The sequence below is a fragment of the Chanodichthys erythropterus genome, chromosome 12 (assembly GCF_024489055.1).
Source record: "Chanodichthys erythropterus isolate Z2021 chromosome 12, ASM2448905v1, whole genome shotgun sequence".
Taxonomy (NCBI): domain Eukaryota; kingdom Metazoa; phylum Chordata; class Actinopteri; order Cypriniformes; family Xenocyprididae; genus Chanodichthys; species Chanodichthys erythropterus.
Window position 1 is genome coordinate 47,542,970 of NC_090232.1, and position 15,870 is coordinate 47,558,839.

A 15,870-nucleotide genomic window follows, 5' to 3' on the forward strand; every position below is an offset into this window, starting at 1 on the left:
GTAACTGAATAACTCCGGGATGTTGGTTTATTTCGAGAGGTAGTGTCAGGCACGTCAAAAAGTGAATAACTTTAGTAATTTGTGGATTCATGTTTGCTTACTGGAGATGCGAACTGTTTGGAACGATTCCGACCGATTTGGTGAACTGGTTCAACCGGTTCACTGAAAAGAACCGGTTAAAAAGAACAATTCATTCGCGAACCAGACATCACTAGTAATCAATAATATAAATCTAACTCAGAGATTGGGCTCTAAATGAGTTCAGTGAGTCAGACCAAATAAAGTTTGTGTAAAAACATAACCAACACCTGATTGTCTTTTAACTTTGTGCGTCTGGTTGGTTTTAATGCAGTTAAAACTGCCCAAACAAAATCTAATACTAAAAATTCAAGGGTCAAGAGCTCAACTAAAACAAACCCTGACCTCGATGATGGTAACTTAAAAATTGTGATTTTCTCCTTTGGTGATTCTGCTTGTTATCATCAGGTGTCTTCAATAATGCTCAATCATCACTCAATTTATCACTTAATTATCTCATTAATGCTTCAGTGGATGAGATAAAAATATGGCAGGACTTTTACTTTCTGACCCCTGGAATGTCCACCTCTGGTTAAGTCATCCGCCAAGGAAGAAAGAGGCACAAACTTGCTTAACGGCTTATGGAGTGATGCAGCAGCAATGTGATTGGATGATAGTTAACACATGTTGTGTTGGACACAGTGTTGTTTCTCTCTCTCTCTCTCTCTCTCTCTCTCTCTCTTTCTCTCACATTAGTGTGTTAAATATTTTATGCCTGTATTAAGAAAAAATAACACAGTGGTTGAGTTACAAGTAACACAAAATGTGTTGTCCTTAACTAGACACACAGGTGTGTTAAAATATAACACAGGTTGTGTTGTTTTTAACACATCTGTTTTAAGAGTGTTCTGTTAAATTTGTATCTGTTACAACAGGTGTTGAAGATGACGATTATTATACAGACTCTGATGATATTGTGACACGTACAGAGTTCCCTGAGAGTTGGCTTTGGGAGGATATTGAACTATGTGAGAACTGGTGAGTTTTGTAAGAGACTTTTAGACAAAAGCTGTGTGTTGAGCCCCATTCACATCAGTAGTGACAGTAGTAGACACACACTAGCAAATGATGTCATTCAACGTTAGCTGTTGGCGACGACGTGTTCATGTTCGTGTGCGTGTGTGCGTGTGTGTGCGTGTGTGTGTGCATGTGTGTAGGTGTGTGTGTGTGTGATGGAAATCAACCATTAAAAGAGTACTTCAACAGTGTTTCTTGTATTTTCCTCATATTCCAGTCCAGCACCAGTCCTAGATAAATTTATCTACCTGAAAGACTCTATTACTACATGGCAGATCTTGGCTGTCAGTCTGTCACCAACACTTGGTAAGATGAAGCTGTAAACGCAATGTGCAAAATCTGAAAAACATCATTGCCATCATAATTATCACCCTGGAGCTGTTGCTTTAATTAAAACCTTCTGTGTGTCTGTGTGTGTTTGTCATAAAAGGCATCTGTGTGGCAGAACCTGTGGAGATTGTCGTTTTTAAGCCCTTTTTCATTGACCTCAAGATGCCTTATTCAGCTGTGCGCGGAGAACAACTGGAAATCAAGGCCATTATTCACAACTACACACCAAGTGATCTGGATAAGGTGGATATAATTTAATATTAAAAATGCATTTAGATTTTTGGTATACATTAAATCCATATGCATCATAAATCCATTTCTGCTTGAGTCAAATCATTTACTAATTACAGGATTGATGGATTTTGAGTCATTTTCAAAAGATTCACATATATTGAAGTGATTTATGTCTCTCTCTCCTGTTTTCTTCAGGTATATGTCGAGTTTATGAAGACAGAAGGTGTTTGCAGCTCTGCTAGTAAGAAAGGCAAATACAGAAAAACAGTAAAAGTTGGTGAAGACTCCAGTATAGCGGTTTCATATGTGATTGTTCCCATGACACTGGGGGATCATCATATTGAGGTGAAAGCTGCAACAAATATCCACACTGATGCAGTGAGAAAGACCCTGAAGGTGGTGGTACGTCTGATGGCAATTCTGTAATTTTTAGCACTTCTGTTTCATTTGATTGGTTCATTTGGTAATATAATGATTAAAATATGTTTATCATATTTTTGAATAGATAAACTAGAGCACCACAGGTAGTTAACTTACTCTCTCTCTTTTAGTCTGAGGGTGTGCGGAAAGAATTACATAATAATGTGGAACTCAATCCTGCTAAGGAAGGTGAGATTTCCTGTGAACCAAACAATAACATTACTTTGTTATACTTCCATTATACAACACTGTATAATTATGAAAAAATCAAAAAATCAAAAAATAATCAGGACAATCAGGAGATCATAATCTACTCATGCTCCTTTTTTACTCAAAACGCACAAAAACTGTACAACATCTGATCAGCACATGACTCACGACTCTTTATTCATCTTCCTGTTCTTCATCCCAAATGGAACAGGGGAAAAACCTATAATTCTTAGAGGTGAAATACCAGCTGATCGGATGCCAGACACACCTGCTAACACCTTCATCAGAGTTACTGGTAAGCAAAAAAAGTGATTATTTCTTTAAAGTTGTGCATATTTACTGTACATCTGTACATCTGTCTGTTCCTCTTTGTCCACAACAAATTTTGTAGAACTTAGTGTTGGGGGCTGGTTTGTAATAATTGCAGTCACTTTCATTGACATTTTTTTTTTCTTCTTTTTGTAACATTAACGTGTTTTAATTCAGCAGGTAACAATCAGATACTAGCACTTGATCACATTATAATTTAAATTATTATGATTTAAAATGGATGAATGCTGACCACATTCAACAAAATATTCAAACAGGAACAAATTAATTTTGAACTTTTGTTTGACCCATTCAGCACAGACAGCCTCAAGCTGTTGCAGTCGCACACAGTGTAGACATGGTGCTACAGTAAAGGCTGGAATACACTACACAACTTTTAAAATCTGAACTGATTTTTAAGTACAAGGCATCATAAGATTTGTAAATGGTTACAGACAAAAACGGCACATCATTCACTAAATAAGTGGTTACCAACCTAGGAAATTATATGCTTTGAGGTCGAATATGGATGCAAAAAACGTCTCAGTTACATATGTAACCCTTGTTCCCTGAAGGAGTGAATGGAGCTACACTCTCAGAAAATAAAGTACATAATTGTACCTTTAGGGGTACAATGGCTTGTCACTCGGGCTGTACCCTCAAGGGTACAAATTTGTACCCTTGTGATTTGTACCTTAAATGGATAGTTCACCCAAAAATGAAAATTTGATGTTTATCTGCTTACCCCCAGCGCATCCAAGATGTAGGTGTCTTTGTTTCTTCAGTAGAACACAAACAATGATTTCTTAACTCCAACCGCTGCCGTCTGTCAGTGGTATAATGCAAGTCAGCGGGAACTTGGACTATAAGAGTAAATAAAACAAGACAGACAAATCCAAATTAAACCCTGCGGCTCGTGACGACACATTGATGTCTTAAGACATGAAGCGATTGGTTTGTGCGAGAAACCGAATAGTATTTATATCATTTTTTACCTCTAATACACCACTATGTCCAACTGCATTCATCACTCGATTCGTGAGGTCTGATCGCGCTCTGATAACAGCAGTGATGTCTCGCGTTTATACTTCAATGTTGGGTTTCTCACACAAACAGATCGTTTCGTGTCTAAGGACATCAATGTGTCGTCACGAGCCGCAGGGTTTAATTTGGATTTGTCTGTCATGTTTTATTTACTGTTATAGTCTTAGTTCCCGCTGATTTGCATTATACCACTGACAGACGGCAGTTAAAAATCATCAATTCTGTTCTACTGAAAGCTATGTTAGGCTGGGCAGTGTAGTTGTAACATCTTAGCTCTGTATCAAAGAAAAAGTTGGTCTTATTTGCACTTTGAATATTGAGAGAGTGCGATTATGGTTGCACTTACTGTAAAGTGTTACCATAAAAACGAATAAGCACAAACAATAAGGTTTCATTTGTTAACATTAGTTAATGCACTGTGAACTATCATGAACTAACAATGAATGACTATTTTTATTAACTAACATAAACAAAGATTAATAAATACTGTAGCAAATATATTGCTCATCGTTAGTTGATGTTGGTTAATATGTTAATGTTAATAAATGAGACCTTATTGTAAAGTGTTTCCATTTTTAGTTATACTGTTTTATTTCTATGATCAAAAGTTGTAGAAGCTCATAAATCATGTACAGTAAGGTCTGGAGAAACTGAAATCATACAGAAGAGAAGTCAGTCAGTTGAGTTTGTGTCAAAACCTTTTAAAAACAGTACTTGAGTATTGTTGTATTTTACTGCATATGATAATTCATACTCAGAAAGTAGAACTGAATGACATTCATTACAAGATGATTAGTTAAAACATTTCAAATACACCTGCAGACTATTTTTTTCTAGTCATGTATTTCGCCATTGAGGATTTCTTAAAAATGTCTTTGTCTTGTCTCGTGAGATACCTGTCTCATCACACCCCTAATATATATATATATATATATATACACTCTATTCGATCATTTGTAAGTGTGAACCCATGAAAACAACTGCCACAGGTATTAGTACATTATTTATATATTTATTGAAGATTTATTTTTGGCATTTTATTGTATTCCATAAATCAAATTGTATTGCATTTATGAAGAAAAGTTGCAGCACCCAGCTTTATCGCTATTGTCTCAATGGTGCACAGTGTCTTTGGGTGGATAAGGATTATTTGTGATTTGGTCTTAGTGTAGTAGTCAAGAGGACTCTTAAGTCACTAACGTTTCACAGACTTAGGAGCTAGTTTTAGCGCTAAAATACTTTGTGAAATACTCTTAGAGCAAAAATATAGGAATCCTAAATTTAGGACTAACACGCCCATTATTTTTAAGAGTTTCTCCTAAATCTGTAAGTTAGGAGCTACTTTTAGCCTTAAGATGTTTTGTGAATACAGCCCCAGTTTTGTACCTATATTTAACCTCTTAACTGTCACGATCCCGTTGGTGGGACGCCTCCCAGCCAGCACACCCATGTAGGGCCACATGGTTTAGCCCAGATGAAATGAACATTGTTCAGAGTGCACACTACAGGCTGTTAAATGTAACACTGAATCAGTGTTGGAGAATGAGATAATTAAGTAATTGATTGAGTGATGATTGAGAATAATTGAAGATAGCTGCTGTTAACAAGCAGAATGAATGAAAGAAAGAAAGAGAAACAACAAGAACAGAAAACAATTGAAACACTAGAACTACAACTGACTTCAGCCGCAGCCTCAGATAAAAGAAGACATTAAATCTCTCCAGATCTCAGCAGAGGATTAAACAACTCCATATACAGAAGCTCTTATTGAGAATGAAGAGAGAGTTTTTTTTGTTGTTGATGTTTTATTGAAATTTGTTTGAGGGTTTTTATGTTACCATCATAGTGATCAGTGTTTTCTTTAGTTGGGTAGTTTGACTTGTCTTTGTAATGTTAGAGTTTCTCTGGCTGTTGTAACTAAGTTAGTTATAACAAAAAACAAAAAAAAAACAAAAAGGGGGAAACAAAAGCTGATGCTGTGACTGCTTCATGATGTGAATATAATCATTGTGTAGTGGCTTAATTCACTGATCTTATGATTGAATTTAATATGAGCAATATGTTATGAACTTTGTTTTATTTACTTTTAATCAGAAAAGCTGAACGAGTTTTACAACATGTTATACAGTATACTCTTTAACAGTCCAGCAGAACTTCCTCACACACAGACATCAAGAATCAGCGTATGAATCTCAACAACGGTGACATGCTTCATGCCACAATGCATTCTGGGTGCATAATGAAAAAAAAAAGCAGCATTGTAGCATGAAGCATGTCACCATTGTTGAGATTCATACGCTGATTGTAGATGTCTGTGTGTGAGAAAACTCTGCTGGACTGTTAAAGTGTTTAGTGTACAATGTGTTTTAAAACTCATTCAGCTTTTCTGATTAAAACTGTTTTATCATTGTATTTCTAAAAGAGATCTAATACAAACTTAACATTTTATTCATATATTAGATCTGTGAATTAAGCCATTATATGACAATTATATTCTTATCATAAAAAAGCTGACCCCATTTTGTCTTCTTATTATTGCCATAACAAACAGTTACACCAGCAATAGAAAAACTAACACTAAAAAAGTCAAGAGTCAAACTGCCTAACTAAAGCAAAGACTGACCCCGATCATGGTGACATCAAACAAAACTATTATTTTCAACAAATCATCAACATCTAAACCTCTGGTAATTCTCAATAAGAGCTTCTGTAGATGTAAGAAATAAAGTCAGTCTGGTTAGTAATAAGTGAAGCTGGTAATGTTGTTTGTGGAGTTGTTTAATCAGATCTTCAGAGATTTAATGTCTTTTATCTTCAGCTGATTTCATCGAAGGCTGTGACTGAAGTTGTAGTTCTTGTTTTTCCTCTGTCCTTCGGTGATTCTCCTCGTTATCACCTAATTATCTCATTAACTCCAACACAGATTCAGTGTTACATTTAACAGCCTGTAGTGTTCACACTGAGTAGTGTTCATTTCATCTGGGCTAAACCATGTGCTAAACAAGGGTGTGCTGGCTGGGAGGCGTCCGGCCAGCGGGACTGTGACAGTTAAGGGGTTTTCTTTTCTCCCAGTCTGTTTCAGATTTTAATTCAAAATGCCTGATCTGTTGCATGAAAGTACTGTTATTAAAATAACTTAATAATGAATGAACAACCACTTTCAGTCAGTTATGGAATTAGATTTTATTATTTATGGTGTAAATCCTATCATCAGACTGCTCGACGTTCTGTTAACTTCCCAAATGTCCTCTTTGTAACGTTCTCATGCGACCATAAAATAACCAAAATAAAACATTCCCCTAAACTCATATCGGGAACGTTATTAAATGACCAACAGAAGACCATGTAGCAACGTTCAGTTAATGTCCTAAATATCCTCATTGTAACGTTCTTGTGTAAGCATAAAATTAACCAAATTGGAACGTCCCCCTAAAATCATATAAGGAACCTTAAACTGCAGCACTTTCATTACCAAAAAAAGACGTTTTATGTCCCAAATGTTCTGTAAAGTTTTAGAATTTTTGTCACTTTTAGACAAAGTTGCACAAGGTCATGAGAATGTCGCCCTCCTGTGTGTGTGTTTTACACAAAATAATAAAGTTTGAAGTCACCGTTATAGAGGAGAGCGTTTGCTTTAGATGGGCTCTTGATTCTTTCCATTTGATTTTTTATTTTTTTTTGGCTGCTTTAACTATGTTTTCAAAACACATTGGTTATTGCGTTAAAAAAAAAAAAAAAAAAAAAAAACAGGAGAAAGTCTGATCGGAAGAATTTGGTTGTTTTGTGCTGGTGATTTAATTATTATGGAGTGTCATTGATCATCACCAAAATCTAAACTGAGTGTGTTAAATGTTACTTTTTTTTTAACCCCTTTCTTATTATTTCTTTTTATACATTATGCAGAGTTTTGAGCAGTGTCTTTTAGACTCACACAGACATCATGAATCAGTGTAAGATCCTCAGTGATGGTGACACTAAAATATATTTTTTTGTGACTTTAGTAGCTTGTTTTGTGATGTTCAGAGTTTATCTGAAAATTGTGTCACCATTGTTGAGGATCATATGCAGAATCTTGATGTCTGTGTGAATCTACATGATACTGTCTGAATAATTTCTGTGTAAGGATAGAAACTCTCATAATTTCAAAGTTAGACAGGTTCTTCTGCATTATGATATCTAAGTGACTGAAAACACTATACTGTGAATATGAATATCTGGGAATAAGACCACTGTTTGACTTTATATCATTATCAATGATCAAGCACCCAGACCCATTTGATCAGATTTTAATTTTTCTCACAATTTTTTATTGTACCAAACGCTTTAGAAAAACACAGTTACAACAATTGGAGAAAAAGTAAAGTCAAATTGTCAAGGGAAAAAAGAGACCAGACCAGCAGTGTTAAAGTTAATGAGATAATTGATTGATGATTGAGTGATGATTGACAATTAGTGGAGACACCTGATGATAATAAGCAGAATCACTGAAGAAACAACAAGAGAAAAAGAGAGAGACACAACAACTACAACTGACTTCCAGCCATTAAACATTATTACACTTATTATTAACCAGTTTGATTTGATTTCTGTCACACATCAACAAAAGTTCTTATTGAGAATTAACAGATGTTTAGACTCTATTTACATTCTGTTAACATTAATTTATGTCTGGCTGCTCTAACTTTGTGTTTGTAGAGCACATTTGTTATGGCCAGAGAAACTATGATCTGAGCTGTGTTTCCCAAAAGTGCTGTGAGCCAAAGTTGATCAATTTAGGTTTACAATGCTTTGGGAATCACAGTCATAATGGTTGTGTTTTCTCATTGTGAAATGGCCAGATTCACGGGTGGCATTCAGTATTCTAGTGATGTGTCGTTCTTGAATGATTCGTTCATTTTGAACAAATCTTTAATGTGACTCAGGAAGAACGAGTCATCTCGGGGGGTGATTTGTTCAGTCGCGCATGTGCAATATTCTACAAGTTCTGTACTGCTAGTAGTTCACCTGATGATTCAGTTGATTAGTTCTTTTTATGAGTCTTTCGGGTTTTTGAGTCCTTCCTTAATCACGTGACAGACCCATACGCTATGCTGTGTGACCCAAGCACATTATATTTATTAGTAAATAACGTTAACTTTCCAGTTAAAGCTGAAGTTATCATAACCTTGATGTTTTAAACTAACATTAATAATTCAAATTCAAAATGTTATTTGCTTTTAAAATGTCCTTTTTGAGCAATCTTCTTATACATATATTAGACCAATATGTCAAGTCTGGCTAGGAAAAGCAATTATTATTACAGCAAACTCAAAATTGGAGTAAAAATGAACAAACTAGGCTATAAATACTTTGTACTGTAGGTTTGGATTAGTATATTATTATATAGCCTAGTGTTTATTTACAGATAGACAGTCAAAAAGATAAATTAATCAATACTTTATTTATAACAGGGCTTTATTTATAATAACACACCACAGATCCTCAAGAAACAGTAACAAAAACAGTGACAGAAATGTCAGAAATAGCGTATGGGTCTGTCACATGATTAAGGAACGACTCAAAAACCCGAAAGACTCATAAAAAGAACTAATCAGTTCTCTTACCGGCTCAGACTGCATTGGTTTAGCATGGGACTGCCTGTCACGTCATGAAGGAATGACTTAAACCCGAAGACTTGTCAGACAAGAGGTGAGGTGAGCTTAATCAGCTTGTCATAAACTGAAGACCCAGGTAAAGAATGAATTATCATTTCTGAATCTTATAGCATTGTAGTTTTGTATTGTTTGTAGTGTTGATCAACAAACCGCATAAGTAGTAGATGTGTTCATCAAATTATATTGCGACCAGATCATATTTCTTCTGACCATAACAAAAAGTGGGAGCAGCAAGAGAAAAGTTGAAAACAAAAAGTAAAGAGTCCAGCTAAAGCAAACGCTGACCTCTTTCATGGTGACTTGAAATGAAACATTTCTAAAATATTAATTAACACCTTTTTTCTCTCTTTCCTTCAGTGATTCTGCTTATTATCATCAGGTGTCTCCACTAATTGTCAATCATCACTCAATCATCAATCAATTATCTCATTAACTTTAACACTGCTTCAGTGTTACTTTTTAACACCCGGCAAAATGGAGTCATATGAAATGTTTAAAAATGTGTTTAAAATGTGAAAATGAAAAGGATTTAATAAATTCTGATTTTAATTCAGCGTGTGTGTGTGTGTGTGTGTGTGTGTGTGTATACATCATTATAGTCAACGATTGTACGCTGTCAAAGCCAATTTTGTACCCTTTTTGTAGGGTCAATTTTTGTGCTGTTAAATAAAGATACAAAGTTGTCACCAAAGGTACAAAACTGGTCTCTTAAGGTACAAATCACAAGGGTACAAATTTGTACCATTGTACCCCTAAAGGTACAATGATGTACTTTTTTTCTGAGAGTGTAGACATTTCAGCATCATTTGTGTCTCCTTGCAGAATCAAAGCAACAAAGCATCAGGATCATCATCGTCACCTGTAATGTGCACTGACACTTTATTATGTGGTGCCTTATTTGTCACTTGGTTTACTTTCAGTCCTGTTTTGGTATGGCAAAATGCTGCAAAGTGGCCCTCTTTGCGTCACTGTTCACTAATGGTCAATCATCACTAATTTAATCACATAATTATATCATTAATTTTAACACTGCTTCAGTGTTACTGAACTCTCTTGAGTGTGGACTCAAACAAACTCTAAAGAGAGTTAATTTAACACTGGGGTTTTTGCTGTGTGGAATATACAGATCCACTATTTTCAGGGGATGTTAAACTCTAAAAAGATTACTGACTGCCAAAGAAGCCAGTTATAAACCTACCAATCATTATAGTGATAAATTGTTGCATAAATGACAGCTCATCCTAAAAAGGTAATTAAAAAAAAAAATAAAAATAATAATAATAATTAATTATCAGCCTGCATTTCCTCTTTCCTCCTTCCAGGTAAAGACATCTCTCAGGTAGTTGAGCAGTCCATCAGTGGAGACATCATGGGTAGACTTATTGTCAAGCCTGGGGGATGTGGAGAGCAGAACATGATCCGTATGACTCTTCCTGTCATTGCCACACATTATCTGGACAGCACTAATCAGTGGGAAGCTGTGGGCATAGATCGCCGTAGTGAAGCCATTAACCATATCGACACAGGTCAGCAGGATATAACAGATATAAAGAATCTGAAATAAAATCAAAAAGCACTCTCAAAGATGCTTTCCCAAACCTTGAAATGGACATTCATTACACTTATTAAATATATAGATGTTAAAGTAAAGATCATTTCTTTATTAAGGTTATCAAGGGCAGCTGAGCTACCGAAAAGATGATGGATCTTATGCTATCTGGAAACAGACGCCAAGCAGCACATGGTAAAATGTATTTAATTATTAATTAGGTTCCAAACCTAAGGGCTGTAGCCATTATATTCATTTTTGGTTTACTTTATTATTATTCTTCCCCGAAGGTAGAATCAGCGTATGAATCTCAACAATGGTGACATGCTTCATGCTGCAATGCATTCTGGGAGCCATGGATGAGTTTTGTATGAGGCCCCCAGAATGCATTGCAGCATGAAGCATGTCACCATTGTTGAGATTCATACGCTGATTCTTGACGTCTGTGTGTAAGTAAGCCTTGCAGGAGGTTTGAAATGTTTAGTGAACAGTGTGTTTTTCAAATGTTATGATTAAAACGTGTTTATTGTACTTTTAGAAGAGAGCCAGCACAAAGATAAACATTTTGTTCACAAAAAGCTCAGTCATTAGATCTGTGAATTAAGCCACTAAATTATGATTATATTTCTATCAACCAGCAGCTGACCACATTATCTCTTGTTTTTCTTACCATAATAAACAGCAAAAACAGCCATAAAAACACTAATACAGTCAAGAGTCAAACTGCCTGACTGAAGTAAGCGCTGACCTCGATCACGGTAACATCAAACCAAATCAACAAATCATCACCATCTAAACCTCTGGTAATTCTTAATAAGAGCTTCTGTAGATGTGTGACAGAGATAAAGTCAGTCTGGTTAGTAATAAGTGAAGCTGGTAATGCTGTTTGTGGAATTGTTTGATCAGATCTTCAGAGATTTAAAGTCTTTTATCTTCAGTTGATTTCATCGAAGGCTGTGGCTGAAGTTGTAGTTCTTGTTGTTTCTCTGTCCTTCAGTGATTCTGCTCATTATCATCTAATTATCTCATTAACTCCAGCATGTTTCTGTGTTACATTTAACAGCCTGTAGTGTGCACACTGAGCAGTGTTCAGTTCATCTGGGTTAAACCATGTGGGGCCTCCATGGAAACCGTGGACAAAAATGTCTGGGCCCCAGTTAGGCAGCCCAGGTGACACCCATCTGGGCCCCACCATGCTGTGTTGGCTGGGATATTTTGAAAAGATCTTTTCAGGTTGAGCAATCTAGCACAGAGAAGCAGGTACCCAGCTGACAGAATTTTGTTATAAGAACGTTCTCTAAATATTCAGTGTTGGTTCTGGGTGGGAACGTTACAAACGTCCAAAAACGTTCCTATAGCGTCAAGAAAACTGGACGTTTTTAATGTTCCCAGAACCAACACTGAATATTTAGAGAACCTTCTTATAACAAAATTCTGTTAGCTGGGTACCTGGGTGCAGTTCAATCATTGGCACACAGTTTATTGTCCAGGGGTGCATTATATAATTAGAATATAAGAAGTGAAACTAACAGTTCAGTAACTGAAGTACATAAAAAGACTATAAGTTCACTCATATGACGTGAGGCCTGCATCCTTTTAGGGTGTACAGAGAAAGATCACATGATGAAGAGAGACAGGGAACATGATGTTTCTAAAATCTCACAGTCATGAGTAGTGATCGGACCAATTTTGGAGTCTCTAGGGCCAACTCTTTAACCCCTTAACTGTCACAGTCCCACTGGTCGGGCGCCTCCCAACCAGCACACCCTTGTTTAGTACATGGTTTAGCCCAGATGAAATTAACACTACTCAGTGTGAACACTACAGGCTATTAAATGTAACACTGAATTGGTCTTGGAGTTAATGAGATAATTAGGTGATAATGAGCAGAATCACAGAAGGACAGAGAAACAACAAGAACTACAACTTCAGCCACAGCCTTCGATGAAATCAACTGAAGATAAAAGACATTAAATCTCTGAAGATCTGATCAAACAACTCCACAAGCAGTATTACCAGCTTCACTTATTCCTAACCAGACTGACTTTATTTCTGACATACATCTACAGAAGCTCTTATTGAGAATTACCAGAGGTTTAGATGTTGAAGATTTGTTGAAAATAATAGTTTTGTTTGATGTCACCGTGATCGAGGTCAGTCGTTGCTTTAGTTAGGCAGTTTGACTATTAACTTAGTTAATATTAGTATTCCTGTGTCTGTTTTAGCTGTTTGTTATGGCAACATTGACAGGAGAAAATATGATCAGCTGCTTTATGATAAGAACATAACTGTCATGTAGTGGCTTTTTTCACTCATCTAATGGCTGAGCTTTATATGAATAAAATGTTAAGTTTGTGTTGACTCTTCTAGAAATACAATGATAAAACCGTTTTAGTCAGAAAAGCTGAATGAATTTTAAAACACATTGTACACTAAACTCTTTAAAACTCTGGCAGAACTCCCTCACACACAGACATCTACAATCAGCGCATGAATCTCAACAACGGTGACATGCTTCATGCCACAATGCATTCTGGGTGCATAATGAAAAAAAAAAAAAAAAAAGCAGCATTGTAGCATGAAGCATGTCACCGTTGTTGAGATTCATACGCTGATTCTTGATGTCTGTTGTGAGGAAGTTTTGACAGAGTTTTAAAGTGTTTAGTGTACAATGTGTTTTATAACTCATTCAGTTTTTCTGATTAAAAGTAAATAATAAAACACAGTTAGTAAGATATTGCTCATATTAAATTCAGTCATAAGATCAGTGAATTAAGCCACTACACAATTATTATATTCTTATCATGAAGCAGACACAGCATCAGATTGTGTTTTTTCTTGTTTTTCTTGTCATAACAAACTCAGTTATAACAACCAGAAAAGCTCTACCGTTACAAAGACGCCAAACTTCACAACTAAAGAAAACACTGATCACTATGATGGTAACATAAAAACCCTCAAACAAATTTCAATAAAGCATCATCAACAAAAAAACTCTCTCTTAATTCTCAATAAGAGCTTCTGTATATGGAGTTGTTTAATCCTCTGCTGATATCTGGAGAGATTTAATGTTTTCTTTTATCTAAGGCTGCAGCTGAAGTCAGTTGTATTTCTAATGTTTTTGTTTTTCTGTTCTTGTGTTTCTTTTTCCTTCATTCATTCTGCTTGTTAACAGCAGCTATCTTCAATTATTCTCAATCATCACTTAATTAATTACTTAATTATCTCATTAACTCCCAACACTGATTCAGTGTTACATTTAACAGCCTGTAGTGTGCACTCTGAACAATGTTCATTTCATCTGGGCTAAACCATGTGGGTCCTATAAGGGTGTGCTGGCTGGGAGGCGTCCCGCCAACGGGATCGTGACAGTTAAGAGGTTAACACCACCACCTGTTCAAAAATTCAATTTTCTTAAGGTGTAACTTTGTTCTAGAAAAATTAAATGTAGTACAGCTGATTCTTCTCTTCGTGCTAATCACATTCAACATCTTAAATTAAGTCTCTGCCACGGGCGGACTGGCCATCTGGCATACCGGGCACTTTCCCGGTGGGCCGGCGTGCTTTTGGGGGCCGACGGTCGCCGACCGTAAAACAAAAAAAACAAAAATGAAAGTGAAAGTGGTAGGCCTAGATCGGCAGCCCAATACTTTTTCAATAAGTAGTAAAGCAATACAAACGCAAACGGGCGTTTTAAGTTTAGAAACATTAGTACCCCTCCCTTGCCTCACAGTGGTTTGGTCCACCGCGCACGTCACTCGCTTGTGTGTAGATTATGTAAAGTCCGGCGGCGCCGGAGTTCCAGTAAGTCGGCTGTCAAGGCTATTTTATTCAAAAACATCGGATGAAGTGATTATTTTCTCTTTAATGCTGACGGTGCTGAGTAATTGGTCATAACTAAAAACTTAAAAAATTCAAATACACACATAAAATAATGCCAAAATGCCTGTCTTGGCAAGTATTCATGTTAACACAGTCAGTTGTTTTAAACACGTGTAACAATATAATGGATCAGCAGCCTAATATACCTGCTGCCAAATTATATATCAAATTATATCTACATGGCAGTTTTTCCCCATGATATCTATGTCCAAATTGTGGCCATTGAAAATACTGAGTGGCTAGTAAGGAAAACCACTAGCCAAAGTGGCTGGCGAGCACTGATGGCAATGCAATTAATCATACCATGCTGTTGTGTGTTGGGTTATGCTCAGTGTGTATTCATCGTATTTTGGTGACTTGGTTGTAAACAACTTAAAAAAAATTTTTTTTTATATATATATATATATATATATATATATATATATATATATATATATATATATATATATATATATATATATAATTAAATTATATATTTTGTAATATATATATATATATTCATTAAATTATATATATATATATATATATATATATATATATATATATATATATATATAATAAAAAGCGGAAGGACAGGTGGTATTTGTGATCTTATGTGGTGGTGGGCCGGTCTGGGCCAAAATGCCAGGGCCGATTTTTGGTCCCAGTCCATCCCTGGTCTCTGCCAATTACAGTAGTGGCCATTTTGAAAAGTACAGTATTCTGTTTTTTTCACTACTCCTTAAAATTTAAAAAAATTAGATCACATGATCTTTGGACTGATTTTTTTAATTAATCTTTGTTCAAAAGTTATGATGTACAAACTTAATGAGGTTGAGCCAAAATCTCAGCCAAACTTCAAGCAATTAAAATGAAAATTGGTACGCTTCATCAGAACCATGATCTCAGGGTCCTTGCCAAATTTGGGAACACTGCCACCTACAGGTCTATGGATTCCTTGGATCATGAGTTGATTCTCACTTTATCTAAGCAAGTTTGGCATCTGGGTAAACACACATCTTCCCAGTGGCACAACAAGATGAGTGACAGGTGTCTGACCCAAAGACTGTGGGTTTAAGCCCAGTGTGGGACAACATTATAAAATTGTGCGTAATGTTATGTCATTTAAATTCCTTTATTATCCCAATACCTATTGTTCTAGTC

General features: G+C 35.8%; 1 protein-coding gene across 1 annotated transcript in view; it reads left to right on the plus strand.

Annotated features, from left to right (window-relative positions):
* LOC137032410 (complement C3-like) overlaps positions 1-15,870 on the plus strand; it is an 86,340-nt gene that overhangs the window by 36,727 nt on the left and 33,743 nt on the right. The window contains exons 18-25 of the mRNA XM_067404166.1: positions 954-1,056; positions 1,313-1,401; positions 1,526-1,668; positions 1,855-2,061; positions 2,211-2,268; positions 2,501-2,584; positions 10,619-10,822; positions 10,965-11,040. Coding sequence (XP_067260267.1) covers positions 954-1,056; positions 1,313-1,401; positions 1,526-1,668; positions 1,855-2,061; positions 2,211-2,268; positions 2,501-2,584; positions 10,619-10,822; positions 10,965-11,040 — 964 coding nt within the window. The remainder of the gene's footprint in view (positions 1-953; positions 1,057-1,312; positions 1,402-1,525; positions 1,669-1,854; positions 2,062-2,210; positions 2,269-2,500; positions 2,585-10,618; positions 10,823-10,964; positions 11,041-15,870) is intronic.